Source organism: Sinohyriopsis cumingii, chromosome 1 (genome assembly GCF_028554795.1).
Source record: "Sinohyriopsis cumingii isolate HCF-2022 chromosome 1, ASM2855479v2, whole genome shotgun sequence".
Taxonomy (NCBI): Eukaryota; Metazoa; Mollusca; class Bivalvia; order Unionida; family Unionidae; genus Sinohyriopsis; species Sinohyriopsis cumingii.
Genome location: NC_142961.1, coordinates 72,268,757 through 72,283,635, shown reverse-complemented (window position 1 = coordinate 72,283,635; position 14,879 = coordinate 72,268,757). Strand labels below are relative to the sequence as shown.

Below are 14,879 nucleotides of genomic sequence, written 5' to 3'. Positions count from 1 at the left end.
TGAGATATTTAGAAAATTGTTTTTGTCACACTGTATGCATATTTGTAGAAGCATGGTCATTCCTTTAATGGAATATAACCTAAATTTTATAAAATATTCAACAGTTTAAGAAAGATATTAGTTTGAAGAAGTCACAAAGATCACATGAATCACTAGGCTGATAAATCAGCCTCATCACCTGTACTGATATGATTTTCAGTCATTAATCACTAGGCTGATAAATCAGCCTCATCACCTGTACTGATATGACTTTCAGTCATTATCAGTACAGGTGTGGGGCTGATTATCTGCCTAATGAATTACATGATAAAAACCATATACTGATTACATCATAATGGAGAAAGAAAATAATTAATTCAGACAGCACTTCCTTCGTACTAAATAAACAAGTCTTTGCAGTTTTAGATAATTTAGATTTGTTATCACTTGTAGATAAAATATATGATGCTGCGCAGGAAATACATTATTCTGAAGTGTTAACATGACAATACTGATACTCATTTAAAATTAAAATACATCTGAAGTCTTGTTGTAGAGTTGCAGTGGATTTATTTCTGCTTTTCCTGTGCACACCCCTATCCTATTTTCTATTCTCAGCACCTGTATATTTGCCTATTACATCTGTTATATTTTTCAACTCATTGTATACCCCGTCTCAATGATTCCCCATGTTACAATAATTGAATTCATTGTATACCCAGTCTCACCCCTTCCCTATGTTGCAATAATTGAATTCATTGTATACCCAGCCTCAACCCTTACCCATGTTACAATAAATGAATTCATTGTATACCCCGTCTCACTCCTTCCCCATGTTACAATAATTGAATTCATTGTATACCCAGCCTCAACCCTTACCCATGTTACAATAATTGAATTCATTGTATACCCAGCCTCAACCCTTACCCATGTTACAATAATTGAATTCATTGTATACCCCATCTCATTCCTTCCCCATGTTACAATAATTAAATTCATTGTATACCCAGTCTCAGCCCTTACCCATGTTGCAGTAATTGAATTCATTGTATACCCCATCTCACTCCTTCCCCATGATGCAGTAATTGAATTCATTGTATATGCAGCCTCAGCCCTTTCCCATGTTACAATATTTCAATTCATTGTATATCCAGCCTCAGCCCTTTCCCATGTTAAACTATTTCACCCCTTCCCTATGTTACAATAATTGAATTCATTGTATACCCAGCTTCAGACCTTTCCTATGTTACAATATTAAATTCGTTGTATACCCAGTGTCAGACCTTTCCCATGTTACAGTAATTGAATTATTGTATACCCAGCCTCAACCCTTACCCGTGTTACAATAATTGAATTCATTGTATACCCAGCCTCAGACCTTTCCCATGTTACAATAATTGAATTCATTGTATACCCAGCCTCAGACTTTTCCCATGTTACAGTAATTGAATTATTGTATACCCAGCCTCAACCCTTACCCATGTTACAATAATTGAATTCATTGTATACCCAGCCTCAGACCTTTCCCATGTTACAATAATTGAATTCATTGTATACCCAGCCTCAGACCTTTCCCATGTTACAGTTATTGAATTATTGTATACCCAGCCTCAACCCTTACCCATGTTAAAATAATTGAATTCATTGTATACCCAGCCTCAGACCTTTCCCATGTTACAATAATTGAATTCATTGTATATGCAGCCTCAGCCCTTTCCCATGTTACAATATTTCAATTCATTTTATATCCAGCCTCAGCCCTTTCCCATTTTAATCTATTTCACATCTTCCCTATGTTACAATAATTGAATTCATTGTAAACCCAGCCTCAGACCTTTCCCATGTTTCAATAATTGAATTCATTGTATACCCAGCCTCAGACCTTTCCCATGTTACAGTAATTGAATTCATTGTATAGCCAGCCTCAGGCCTTTCCCATGTTACAGTAATTGAATTCATTCTATACCCAGCCTCATCCCTTCCCTATGTTCCGATATCTTAACTCTTAGTGTAGACCCTTCCTGTATACAGTTAGTTACTATTTACCTCCCCAGACCACTATTTATCACTACACATGTCCACCATTAAGTTATTGATTACTGATACTGATTTTACATATGTCTAATACTAGAATGACTCTATAAAACAGGACATGTCACAAACACTTCCATATTTCTTTATTGCTATAAGACAACTTTATTTCCAAATAAATCTTCTTGAATATACTCTAAAATACTGTAGGGGGTCCCGAGTGGTATAAAGCGCTCACTCTTATGGATCACTGCTATCTCACCTTTGTCTGCATGGCTTTGAGTCTCAGGTTCAGCTAATGTGGGTATGTGAAAAAGCTTGCCAGTAGCTTCTTGTTGATCGGTGGTTCTTTCCAGGGTTTTCTTGGGTTCTTCCTCCACCATTAATACTGGCCACCATGTATAGCCTATCTTGTGCTGAAAAATGGCATTAAACACTTCAACAACAACAACAAATACCCCAGAAAATAAACTACATTGGAATGTAAGTAAATCATAAATTACTTATTAATTAAGATATTTGTGCTTACAAAATTGAGGATCATATTTCTGAAAAAATTATTGCACAGAAAAATTGAGTAATTACTTTCCACGTAATTTAAATAGAACAATTTCATTAAAAGAATTTTAGCTTGCAAGGAATGTCTGAAATTTTATAAAATTATCTCTAAAAAGAAAAGAGAATGAAAAGTAATTCTGAAATCACTCTTTGATACATTTGATGGTTTCATTGTTTACTTTCCTGATATGAAATTGTTAATGCAATAAAAAATTAGAGTAAAGCGTTTGATAGTATCTTCATGGCATTTACAAATTTGACATACATTGACATAGTGAATAGAATTTAATTTATTGATAAATTAATTGAGAGTAATTTTTGTTGTAATTAATAATCATTTAATTCATTCATCAATGTGTTTATTTATCAGTGTATATATATATATATATATATATATATATATATATATATATATATATATATATATATATATATATTATTCAGTTACATTTGTGATATTCTCTTCAAAAAATATGAGAATAAGTCAACCCAAAAAATTATTACCTATTTTAGTTGATGCTTGTAATATGGACCAACAATAAACCATTTCTTTTAAAGACGATTTGATAAAATGATTAAAACTTTAGAACTATTGAATAAATAACTGATGAAAATAAGAATTTTACAATGAATTACAATCTTGGGATAAATGAACTAATTATACAAAATTACACAGGAAAAGTTCAAAAGTAAAACAATGAAACTTTAGGGCAATCAGTTTGCTAAATATTGTTTTAACAATGATGCACTGTTAACCAAAGTGCTTGTGCAAATGAATCATATTTACAGTAAATGCACAAATATAGCTTCCATAATACAGGGTGCTGGGTGATATCAGTACCATAATGCCAGAAAGTCAAGTTATCCACATATAGATATGCCCCATTAAAACCATAAAGGAAAGGTCTATATCCAGCCTGACCCCTTCCCTATGTTCCAGTATTTCAACTACATGTATTAATATACCCAACCTTACCCCTTCCCCATGTTTAAAATACAAATTCCTACGTTGTTAGATTCTGATAACATATTGAATAGTTCAAGGTCCATGGAATTCATATGTGTATGAATATAAGCAAAGTGTTTTTTATTCATCATCAGGAATAATCTGACTCAAATATTAAAGTGTGCAATAAGTTTCACCATTGCTATGCTTTAAATTTCCTGCATTTGTATATGTAAGTTATATTGTTATACACAGACATAGGTAACACTTATCCTTGAGACAGGTAGTTACCGGTACTCTCTCTCGCAAACTCAAAGTAATTGAGTGCTTGAAATTTGAAGTTATCAAGTTATTAGCTTTTACCCTTTAAATATTTTCCCCACTATTAATTTCAGAAAAAGCCCTTTATAAAGTAATGCTTACATACTGTCACAAACTGCCAATCAATGCCAATAATAATAGTTTTGGTACTTTTGTACTGAGAACATCATATTTTTTAAGATTTTGCAATTTATCTATAATTAGTGCTTGATAGTCAGATGAAAATTGCATATTTCTTTAATCATTATTATTTGTACAACCCAAACAGTGTTTTAAATTGTAAGAAAAAGTGTCGACAATGAAGTAATTATGTTAGAACTTTGTTTTTAAATATGTTGACTGTTTAATCATAGTATGTCTCATTTACAGACAAGAATGGGAATGACCCAAAGGTTGCCCACACTCTTCACTCAGTGCTGTACACTCACCTACTGAAAGGGGAGCTTGCAAAGGCAGTTGAGTTTGTTGACAGTCTGATTTTGCAGGCCAATGTCAGGAGGGCACTTAGTGCTGAGGATCTGCCAGAGTTTGATCCAGGCATTAAACCAGCACTGATGACACTTGTTACTCACACACTCAGATCTCAGGTAATAGAGATTTATCATTCAGTGACATATGACTTTATAATGCCATTTACAAAGAACAACTTCATGGAAGAGTCTCCTTAAATCTCTGGGTTTGCAATTTATTAGCTAGCTTTTGAGTAGAACTACAGTAGAACCTGTCTTGAAAGACCACCTCTTTTGCCAAAAAATTATGGTCTCTCAAGACAGGTGGTCTCTCATAACAGGTCACAATCCTATATAATCAATAAATTTGTGCACTGAGAATGTGGTCTCACAAGACAGGTGGTCTCACATAGCAGTGGTCTTTCAAGACAGGTTTTACTGTATATCATCTGTGAAATCCACTTGTCACAGTACTCTTCCTTTATTAAACGAAGCCAGACTTTGTTGTCACAGTCATCTTCCTATATTAAATGAAGCCAGATTTTGTCATCACAGTCCTCTTTCTTTATTAAATGAAGCCTGACTTTGTCGTCACAGTCCTCTTCCTTTATTAAACAAGGCCAGACTTTGTTGTCACAGTCCTCTTCTTTTATTAAACAAAGCAAGCCAGACTTTGTCGTCACAGTCCTCTTCCTTTATTAAACAAAGCCAGATTTTGTCATCTCAGTCCTCTTCCTTTATTAAACGAAGCCAGACATTGTCATCACAGTCCTCTTCCTTTATTAAACGAAGCCAGATTTTGTCATCACAGTCCTCTTCTGGTCCTTTATTAAATGAAGCCAGATTTTGTCACAGTCCTCTTCCTTTATTAAACAAAACCAGATTTTGTAAAGAAAGACAGATGCATATATAGATTACTCGTAAATTCATTTATTTTCATGAGAATCAGTCTTCATGTTTTGTTGGTACATGTAATTAAATTCATGGATTGGTGAAGACTTCTTTTACGTAAATTTTTTATTGGTGTCACCCTGGTTATTAGCCAGTTAGAACTTGCTATTTATTACTTAACTTGATGGTTGACTTGGCATTAGCTCTTGAAGTTCCTTTGAGTTTGACTCCGTTGTTTTAGTTTTTAAGAATTGTCACATAGCATAACAAAATCTATTCCCCAAATTTTTTTTTTTTCAAGTAAACATAAATTATTTGTATTATTAAGAAAATTATTTGTGTTATTAAGAGTTACAACATAGGACTGAAGAAACAGAATTCAGGCATATATGCTAAAGTGTTTAATTTTCTTGACTGATATTTCAGATGTCAGGATTTTACAATTTCCCTTTACCCAGACTCATTGTTTTGGGTGTTGTCTTGGGTGTTATACATAACTTCTGAAAAGACCTGACTCCCAAGTTTACACAGTCTATATTAAGAGATAAAAATACAGAATTTCTCTCTCCCTCTCCATCTCTCTCTTTCTCTCCATCTCTCTCACACACACACACACACACTACCACACAGACACAAAAATACATGTGTGTGAATGCAATTTAACAAAAATAGGGTGTTACTCAAACTTCAAATGTTGAGTATATATACAGAACTCAATAGGAGATTTTTCTAGTAGCCTGTGTTTATATGAGGATAATTATCTGATCACATTAACATTAGGATATAAGACTGCTACCTCCCAAATTGAGCCCTACGAAAAGACTATATTAAATAGACTAAGGGCAGTAACTCTTGCCCATTACATCCCCTTACCACTAGGTGTTGCCATATTTTAAGCTAAGTGAGGATGATAACATAGTGGGGTGTATGAGAGGGTCTTTAAGTAGTGTGACTGGATAAATATTTTCAGAGAAACATAATTTACTTGAAAAATTTACCCGATCACATGAACATTACAAGAATAGATAATAGGAGGAGGGAATGCTGAGCATCTTACCTATACTTTGGGTATCCTTCAAGGAAAAAAATTTGATTCCTTTTGTGAATGATAACCTTCTCTCGTGATTAAAGCAACACAGTCTGTGTTCATGTGAACCACTATATCAGGTTAAAATGATAATTGAAATTTTCTTACCATCCAAATTCAATGGTGAATCCAGCAGACCTTAGAGGCTGTGATGGTTTAATTGAGTCTGGTGGTCATCTGGGTCTCAACTACAGGCCACACAAGACTCTGGTTTCGTCTCTGTGGAGCTTAATCCCTGAGATCTAAACTCGAGAAGGTTGACTCTGCATGCCAGCCAACAGTTATGACATCTCAGATTCTGCATTTGAACGAATGCTTCACAGATATTGCTCTAATTTCATGAGCTAAAATCCTCATGAGGTGACTCTGATCTTTTAAGAGTATGCCAACTGCATAACCCTTTTAATCCATGAAGATCAGGCTTGGGGGGGGTGATATTCTGCTTTCCAGTGTTTGAGGCATAGACAGGATCTTGCTGTTCTTATCTGTAGATGAGAGGGAGTGTATGATAACTCCCTAATTGCCCTCTGAAGGTATCCAGTTCTTGAACCATCCAATTAAAACTGAAGATAGTTCAGGTAAACTGCAAGGTCATGTAACTCACTCACCCAGTATGCTAAAGTTATAGCTGTCAAGAAACAGCTTTTGTATGATAACAGCAAATGTATCTGAATTTGGCTATGTTAAAACCCAGGATAGATTCAGGTCAAAATTGGCACATAGGTCCAATAGATCTTTATCATGACCAATATCTCTTTTACCATGATGCTTGAATGTGTCATATATCATGGAGTGGTAGCCTTTGATGATAATTGTTGTCCATTTTTTCTCCTCATAGAGCCTGAGAAAAATTCGGTTAGCTTATAGGGTCATTACCCTCAAAGAGATGATGTTATTGACTCAACACCAGTCCCTGAAAACATGCAGCTTTCTCTCATAAGCCTTCATAAAGGAGGACCTTCTTGCTCTCAAGATTCTTTCCACAGTTGAAGGCCTAAATTCCTTCTTATGTTATGTATTTAGGCACTAATAAACACATATGAAAGAAGCAGTGAAAACACCAAGCTTTGAAAAATTTAACAAATAATGTATTTCTCTGGACAAACACTGTAAAAATGAAAAATGAGAACTTACGGTTTTAAGAATCAAATCCAGAAATAATCCAAGAATAATCCACAAATTAAATTTTAGAAGTCTTAGTAATGAAATGTTCTAATGAATTCAAGTTCAAGTCCCGACAAAAAATCCAAGATGGAAGGCGATAATGTATACTGTAGCCTTTATATTATTGATGTGTCTTCAGTTCTTTGTTGATTCACAAACAAAATTCTGGTGTTTGAATTTCCAAATAAAATTTAAAGAAATGTATTTGTCCAAAAATTCTGTATGAGCACTCAGATATTTCCAGGAAAAAGAATTGATCTGTTAGAAACCAAATAATTTGAATAAATGTTAAAATATAATTCGAAACTGGTCACAAACAAAAACTTTTCCAGTGTCCAAGGTAAAAGCCCAAACTTAGAAATAACTCTAAGAATCACTATTAAATCTAATTACTGTGCAATTTTGGAAAAGCCAGAATTGCAAAATAGAGCCTGTTTACATCTAAAATCACATGGCCTTGATAAAATAACATCATTTTACTCCAAGAATTAAATAAAAATAGAAAGTTGTTTACTTGTCTCAGTGATTTCTGAATCATGGTCAGAAACTAAGTCAAAAATAGAAACAATGTTTCTATTATTAGGTGCTTATGAAAAGAGTAAGGTCAAACCAAATTTTCTGGAAAATATCAAATTCCTAGTAAACAAAATTACCAGTACATTACTTTGACATTTAATGAAATTAAAAATAAAAAGATTTTAAAACTTACAAACAATTAAATTAAATCAAATATAAATTATATAAAATATACATGACATCCTTCTTTTGCAAGGCTGTCCCAAAATGAACCAGGCATAAAGGAGAAGATGGTTAGGCAGGGTGGGATATGTGACTGTGAAGATTCATTTTGACTGTAATCTTCCTGGGTATTACCCAGCAAGAAACTACCTGGTTGGATTGGTGGTTGACTATGTCAGGTTTCTCCACTCCCATTTTGGTCAGTTTCTCCACCTCCTCTTTAAACCCAATATTTTTGTCAACTACAAAACATCGCTAGTTGTGGTGTTTATTTTTTATTCTGTCAGACTGGTAAGATCCAACCCAGCAAGATAAAATTTTTCTCTTAAAACGAGGCCTAGCCAGGTTTTTCTGGATTGTGCAAGACCTGGTCATGTTGGTGGCCATACTGGGTACCTGCCCATCCCTATTTATTATTAATACATTTACTGATCTCTGTTAATTCTCTCTTACCTATTTGAATATCTGGATGCGTCCAGATTTTCTTAGACATATTTTGCCAAAGTCCTTCTTCTTTTTCAGTAATGCATTTAAACCATGTGAGCTTCATGTAATGAATAAAAGAGTGAACCTTGCCTAGAACACAAACCGTAAATGGGGTTATAAGTATATCTCTTTGAACCCTTTCAGTTTCACTACTGCAAACAAATTTAAAACTATTTGGTAAAATGTGATTTCCACATATAATAGAGAATTTGCAATGCTGCGAATGATTTTAATAAATTTTTGGTAAAATAAGTGATTTGATCAAAGTTATTTCAAACAAGAGACATATTTCTCATCCAAAAACCCAGCAGTTCTTTTCAACTGCTTTTAATTTAATTCTAGCATATTGTCTAGGTTTAAAGAAAACTATTCCTTGAAACGAAGAAGTAGGCCAAATGATTTCAATACCTGGTCATATTTTTCCTTCTGAAAATCTGTCCCTTCCAATCACAATAGCTTTTGTTCTTAATACATTACAATGTAAACCAAACACTGATGCAGAATCCTTAAGTGTTTCAATGGCAGATATAAAAGACTGTAGAGAACCATTCAGTAGTAAATTCGTATTATCCACAAACTGACCCAGATTAAATTTTCTCTTATAATAAAAGATACCAGTAAAAACGGATTAAGTTAAGTTATTTCTAAGATCAATTTTGAGAAGATACTTTCTTTTAATAAATAGGTATGGGGCTAAGGGATCCCCCTAATGGCACCCTCTTTCTAAATGAATAGATGACAGAGTTAGATACTTTGTCATTTAATAATTGAAGGCCAGACTGGGATTTTTTTTTGTTGAGCCATAAAATCATATAAATTTCTAGTGTTTTCACCAATAAATCTTCCTTTCATAAAACCTTTCTGATTACCCCACATCAATTTCTAAAGAAGGAAGTACACGTTATAGTCCACATTAGGCAATGAAATTGGTCTTCAGTTAGTTTTGAATCTTCTATCTTTATCTTCTTTTGGAATGCATGCAATAAATTCCTGAGACTGAAATGTGGACAGAATTTTTATTCATGTCCAAAATTTAGAGACCTGTGTAAATTTTCAAATCAGTGTGAATCTTGTATTTTAGGATATGAGGATGTTATTAGTGGGTTTGCTACAGTAAAACCACCATTAAGATTCAGAAATTACAAATAGAAGATTTATCCCCCTTTCTAACACATTTTATAAAATCTTTTGAAGCAAGTTATGAAAATATAATTTGTGGCTCAGCATCACAAATATCACAGTGGCATGAACATTTCATACAATTATGAATTTTATTCTGCAGTTTTGAGATTTCGTCAATAAAATGTGCATTGTTTTCAAAATTCAGTGTAACACACAGCTTGTTAATTCCGGTCACAATTTTTATGAAAGGAAGAACTTCTTTGTTCCAGAATTCTGAGGAAGAGGAACTTGTGCCATGTATCAGAAATAAAGCCATACGTCAGGTGGTCCAGTCCATGGCTCGTTTTATGGCTTCCTACTTCAGCAACCAGACTCTGTTCATATACCCTCCACACAATGCCCAGGCTCTGCCCTCGATACACATGGGAGACACATCTGTCAGTAAGTGTTCATATTAACTCATGTTTAACATGTGCTAAGTTGCAAACAATGTACACTGGATTTGTTGGTGCAGTATACAGCTGTAGATAGAGGTCTGTGTTATTATGTTTGCCTTATCATTTAAAGGGGGGGCCCCGAGTGGCCGAGTGGTCTAAAGCGCTCGCCGTTACAGATCACTGCCATCTCACCTCTGTCTGCGTGAGTTCGAGTCCAGCCTCGGCTAACGTTGGTACGTGAGAAAGCCTGCCAGTAGCTTCTCGTGGGTCGGTGGTTCTTCCCTGGGTTTTCCAGGGTTCTTCCTCCACCAATTATACTGGCCGCCATGTATAGCCTATCTTGTGCTGAAAATGGCGTTAAACCCTACAACAACAACAATCATTTAAAGGGCAATGAGCAGACCCAGACCAGACATACCATATTATGACCGTAGATTGTTCTGTTCTTTTCACCAGTCATTTCAAGAGAACAATGCAAACCCAGATTTGGCACATTGTGATAGTAGATTGGGTCTGTTCTGTTCTTTTTACAAGTCATTTCAAGATAACAATGCAGACTCAGATCTGGCGAATTATGATAGTAGATTGGGTCTGTTCTGTTTTTTTTCACCAGTAAATTTAAGAGAAAAATGCAGACTCAGATCTGGCGAATTGTGATAGTAGATTGGGTCTGTTCTGTTTTTTTCACCAGCCAATTTAAGAGAAAAATGCAGACAAGATCTGGCACATAATGTTTCAGCCAATCTGGGTCTTTGCTTTTGCATTTGTATTACTGAATACAGTATTCCCACTAATGTTCAGGTTACAGCTTAGTCATTTCAACTTTCCCAGGCATTTGCATATATTTTACAGTTAGATGGCTTCAACTTCAGCTCATACCAGAACTCACAGCTCTTAGGACTCAAAAACCACCTTCCCACCCCCTTCTGCAACTAACAAGTCTCAATTTAACAGTGCTCAGTTTATAAAATCCAATTTAATAGCAGCAATAGCTTACCCATGGCTATTGTTTAGCTTTCCTTTTTGTGCCAGATAAACGTACTGTCCATTTGACATGCATACATCCTCTGTTAGAGTGAAGAATTGTCAGTATGATGCGATTCCACATGCAGCTCGCCTGTCCTTGGTATGTTATGTGCAAAACAGGCACAGCTAGCTCATCTTCTTGAAGGACGTTGATGTGATCAGACGTGTGTCAAACACCAAAGAAAATGTGCCTGTTGCAGTATTTTTTAACCACAATTGAGACCTGGCCTCTACAATAATTATATCTAATGGTGTTGTGTTATCTGTTCATTTTTTCTAAACATTTTGGTTGTAACCTTTTCCCTCAAGTTTTGGTTTCTCCAGGGGGTTGCTACTTGGAAAACTGTGGCCAAGACATCTTGGCATGCACTTTCTGTTTCTATAGCTTTGTTGGTGGAACTTCTTCACATCTGTCATGATGTTGCTTTGGACTCTTCAAAGGTACTTCTTGATCACAGTGAAGACATCCTTAGGGCTGCTGCGCTTGAAGCTGAGAGTCTGTTTGGAGGCCTCATTCCTTCAGTGGCATCTCAAGACTTGTTGGATCCTTCACATCCACTCAGGCCCATTGAAATTGGCCAGGAAAATGTGTCAATGTGAATTGCCTTCTGCAAACTTCTTCGAGTGGACACAGCCTCAGTCCAATGTGCATCCTCAAAATGGGCCTCCTCCTTCTCATCCATCTGGCTCCCAGAAACCAAAAAACAGACATGACCGACAAACCTGGAAGGGAAGGAGGCAATTTCCACAGGCCCCTTCTTTGCCCAAAAGAGGGGTTGAGGGACAGCCCTAGGGACTTGAACCCTCCCCTGCCGCACATACCTCTCACAAGCCTAGGAAAAAAGACCTTGGCAAGCATCACGGATGATCTTTGGGTCCTTTCTTTAGTGAACGAGTGGTTTCAACTCCAGTTTTGGGAACTACCTCCTCTATCCAGGCCCCCATCTTTCTTCACCAATCCAATCTGGTAAAACTGAGGAAGAAGTGCACATCCTTGTACAGAAAGGGGCAGTCAAGAGGTTTGTGAATGATCAGTCACTTGCCTTCTATTCCCGTATCTTCCTGGTCACCAAGAAAAGTGGAAAGTTTCTCATTGTAATTGACCTCTTCCCTTTAAATTAGTTTCTTCTGGAAGAACCTTTCAAGATGGAGACCACCTCCTCAATCTGGAATGCGCTTTGATCATCCAATTTGGTATTCAACATCAATGTTCAGGATGCCTCTACAAATCCCCATATTTCCTCCTCTCGACAGATATCTCTGGTTTTGCTTTGAGGAGGAAGTTTTTCAATTCATTGTTTACATGGGATGAATTTCCTCACAAACCAGAACTTTCAGTTCCACGGGATCAAATAGATTGAATCCTGGCCTTGTTAGAGACGTTACTAGCAGTAATTTCTTTGTCTGCTCGACTGTACCTGTCCCTTCTGGGAACCTTGAACACCAATGTTGACTTTGTTCTAATAGGACATTGCCATATGTGACCTCTACAGTTCCTACTTCTTGCAAGGTGGAAACTTCACAAAGATTCTCTATCAACAGTGATCTTTCAAGGATCAGCATCTGCAATGGTGGATGAATCAGGACAGATTCATGAATGGAAAATCCCCATGCAAACATCCGAACCCCACTCCTATCTGTTCGCTGATGTGTCAGATTCCAATTGGGGCACTCATTTAGAACCAGAGATTATAATTCTACATGGAAATTGGACCCTGTCCAAGTCATCCCTCCACATAAACAACCTTGAAATGAAGGCTGTATACCTAGCATTGCAAGGTTGCATCAAGAGAGTAAGGGGTTGATATTTCATGGTCTCCGATGACAACACGTCCATCATTGCTTATCTCTGATGTCAAGGAGGCACACATGCCCCTTCTCTTTGTGTGGAAGTCTGGAACCTTCTTCACTGGGCCACCTCAGAGAACGTAGCATATTCCGGGCAAGAAGAACATTTTGGCAGACAGTCTCTTCAGAACTGGCTGAGCCATCCTCACAGAATGGACTCTTCACCGCTCTGTTACAGAGTCCCTGTTCTTGCTATGGGGAAGGCCCCTAGTGGATCAGTTTGCAACCAAGCTCAACAACAGACTCCCTTTTTACATTTCTCCTGTCCCGGATCAAGGAGCTTGAGCAGTGGATGCATTCAGTCGCCAGTGGGATTGACTGTTTGCTTACACCTTCCCACCCTTCCAACTGATTCCTCATATGTTTAAAAAAAGTCAGAACTTCCACTGTTTAGATCATTCTCATGGTCCCAGCGTGGCCTCAGTGCTTGTAGTTCAGCAATCTTCTGGACCTGTTGATAGCTCCTCTTCCTCTCAGGAGGGATCTTCTGTCATGACACTGGGGATCCCTCCTCCACAATAACCAACAAATTCTCCACCTTCACGCTTGGCTCATCTCAAGTGGTCTCTCCACCAGAACACCTTTTGGTGCCGAGTTGCCAGTTGCATCATTCAGGCCAGGAAAGCTTCTTCATCCAAGGTCTATGATGCAGGGTGGAGAATCTTCTGTGATTGGTGCAGTATGAAACATATTCATCATAGCTGCCTTTCTGTAACGTTTGTATCTAATTTCCTTGTTTCTCTTTGAGAACAAAAAATGATCTGTATCCACTATCAAAGGCTACAGAACTGCCATTTCTAACACACTTAAATTCTCTCAGAAGGCACATTAATTGGTTCAGATTAGCAATCTTATAAAGTATTTTGAGCTGCAGAGACCTGTCTCGCACTCTCTTACACCTAGATGGAATCTTTCTTGTCTTTTATAGTCATTAATCAAAACCGCTGATGAACCATTGAGTGAGGTTTCTTTTAAGGACCTCACTCTCAAGACTGTGTTTCTGCTTGCCCTCACCTCAGTTCAATGACAAAGTGATATTCATGCCTTATCTATTGGCTGTGGCTGTCTCCAGTTTAATGACAATTATGATTCGGTTTCCCTCCTTTCTCAACCGAGATTTTTAGCAAGAAATCGACTCCCTTCCATATTGCCACTACCAATAGAAATCCCCAGTCTTAGTTGAATCTGTGCTGCAGATGATACAGATAGTTTTTAATGTCCCGTGTGGGCACTTCGTTTCTATCTTAAGGCATCCAAAGGAAGAAGAAATGGTAGGAAGTGTCTTTTCCTCCCTCTCAAGGGTTCTGTAGACATTTCAGCTGCCACTATTTTGCAATGAATTGTCATCACAATCAAAGGAGCATAACGGACTCTTTCTGACTGAGACCTTCCCTTTATGAAACTTAAAGCCCATGAGGTTCAAGCCATTGCTACCTCATGGGCCTACCTTAATCACTCGTCCTTGGAGGACATCATGAAGGCAGCATTTTGGCATTCCCATACTACCTTTTCTTCCTTTTACCTCTGCTTGTTATCACAATAAAGCACAGACATCTTTTCTCTGGGCCCCATTGTTATGGCACAACATGTGGCCCTGAGAAATACCAACCTTCCATAGCATGGACCTCTACACCAATGGTATTTTCCATTTTCTCTGTTTTTTTTAATCAGTTTAATGGAGCATTAGCCAACCCTCCTTACTGACAAATTCAGCTAAACAATAGCCATGGGTAATCTATTGCTGCTATTAAAATGTAGTTTTCTTGGGGGGATAAAACTAATTTTAATTATGCAAT

General features: G+C 36.7%; 1 protein-coding gene across 1 annotated transcript in view; it reads left to right on the top strand.

The window, feature by feature from the left end:
* Positions 1 to 14,879, top strand: part of LOC149807106 (uncharacterized) — a 166,214-nt gene that overhangs the window by 51,261 nt on the left and 100,074 nt on the right. The window contains exons 12-13 of the mRNA XM_089962073.1: positions 4,205 to 4,422; positions 10,042 to 10,213. Of these exons, the coding sequence (XP_089818199.1) occupies positions 4,205 to 4,422; positions 10,042 to 10,213 (390 nt within the window). The remainder of the gene's footprint in view (positions 1 to 4,204; positions 4,423 to 10,041; positions 10,214 to 14,879) is intronic.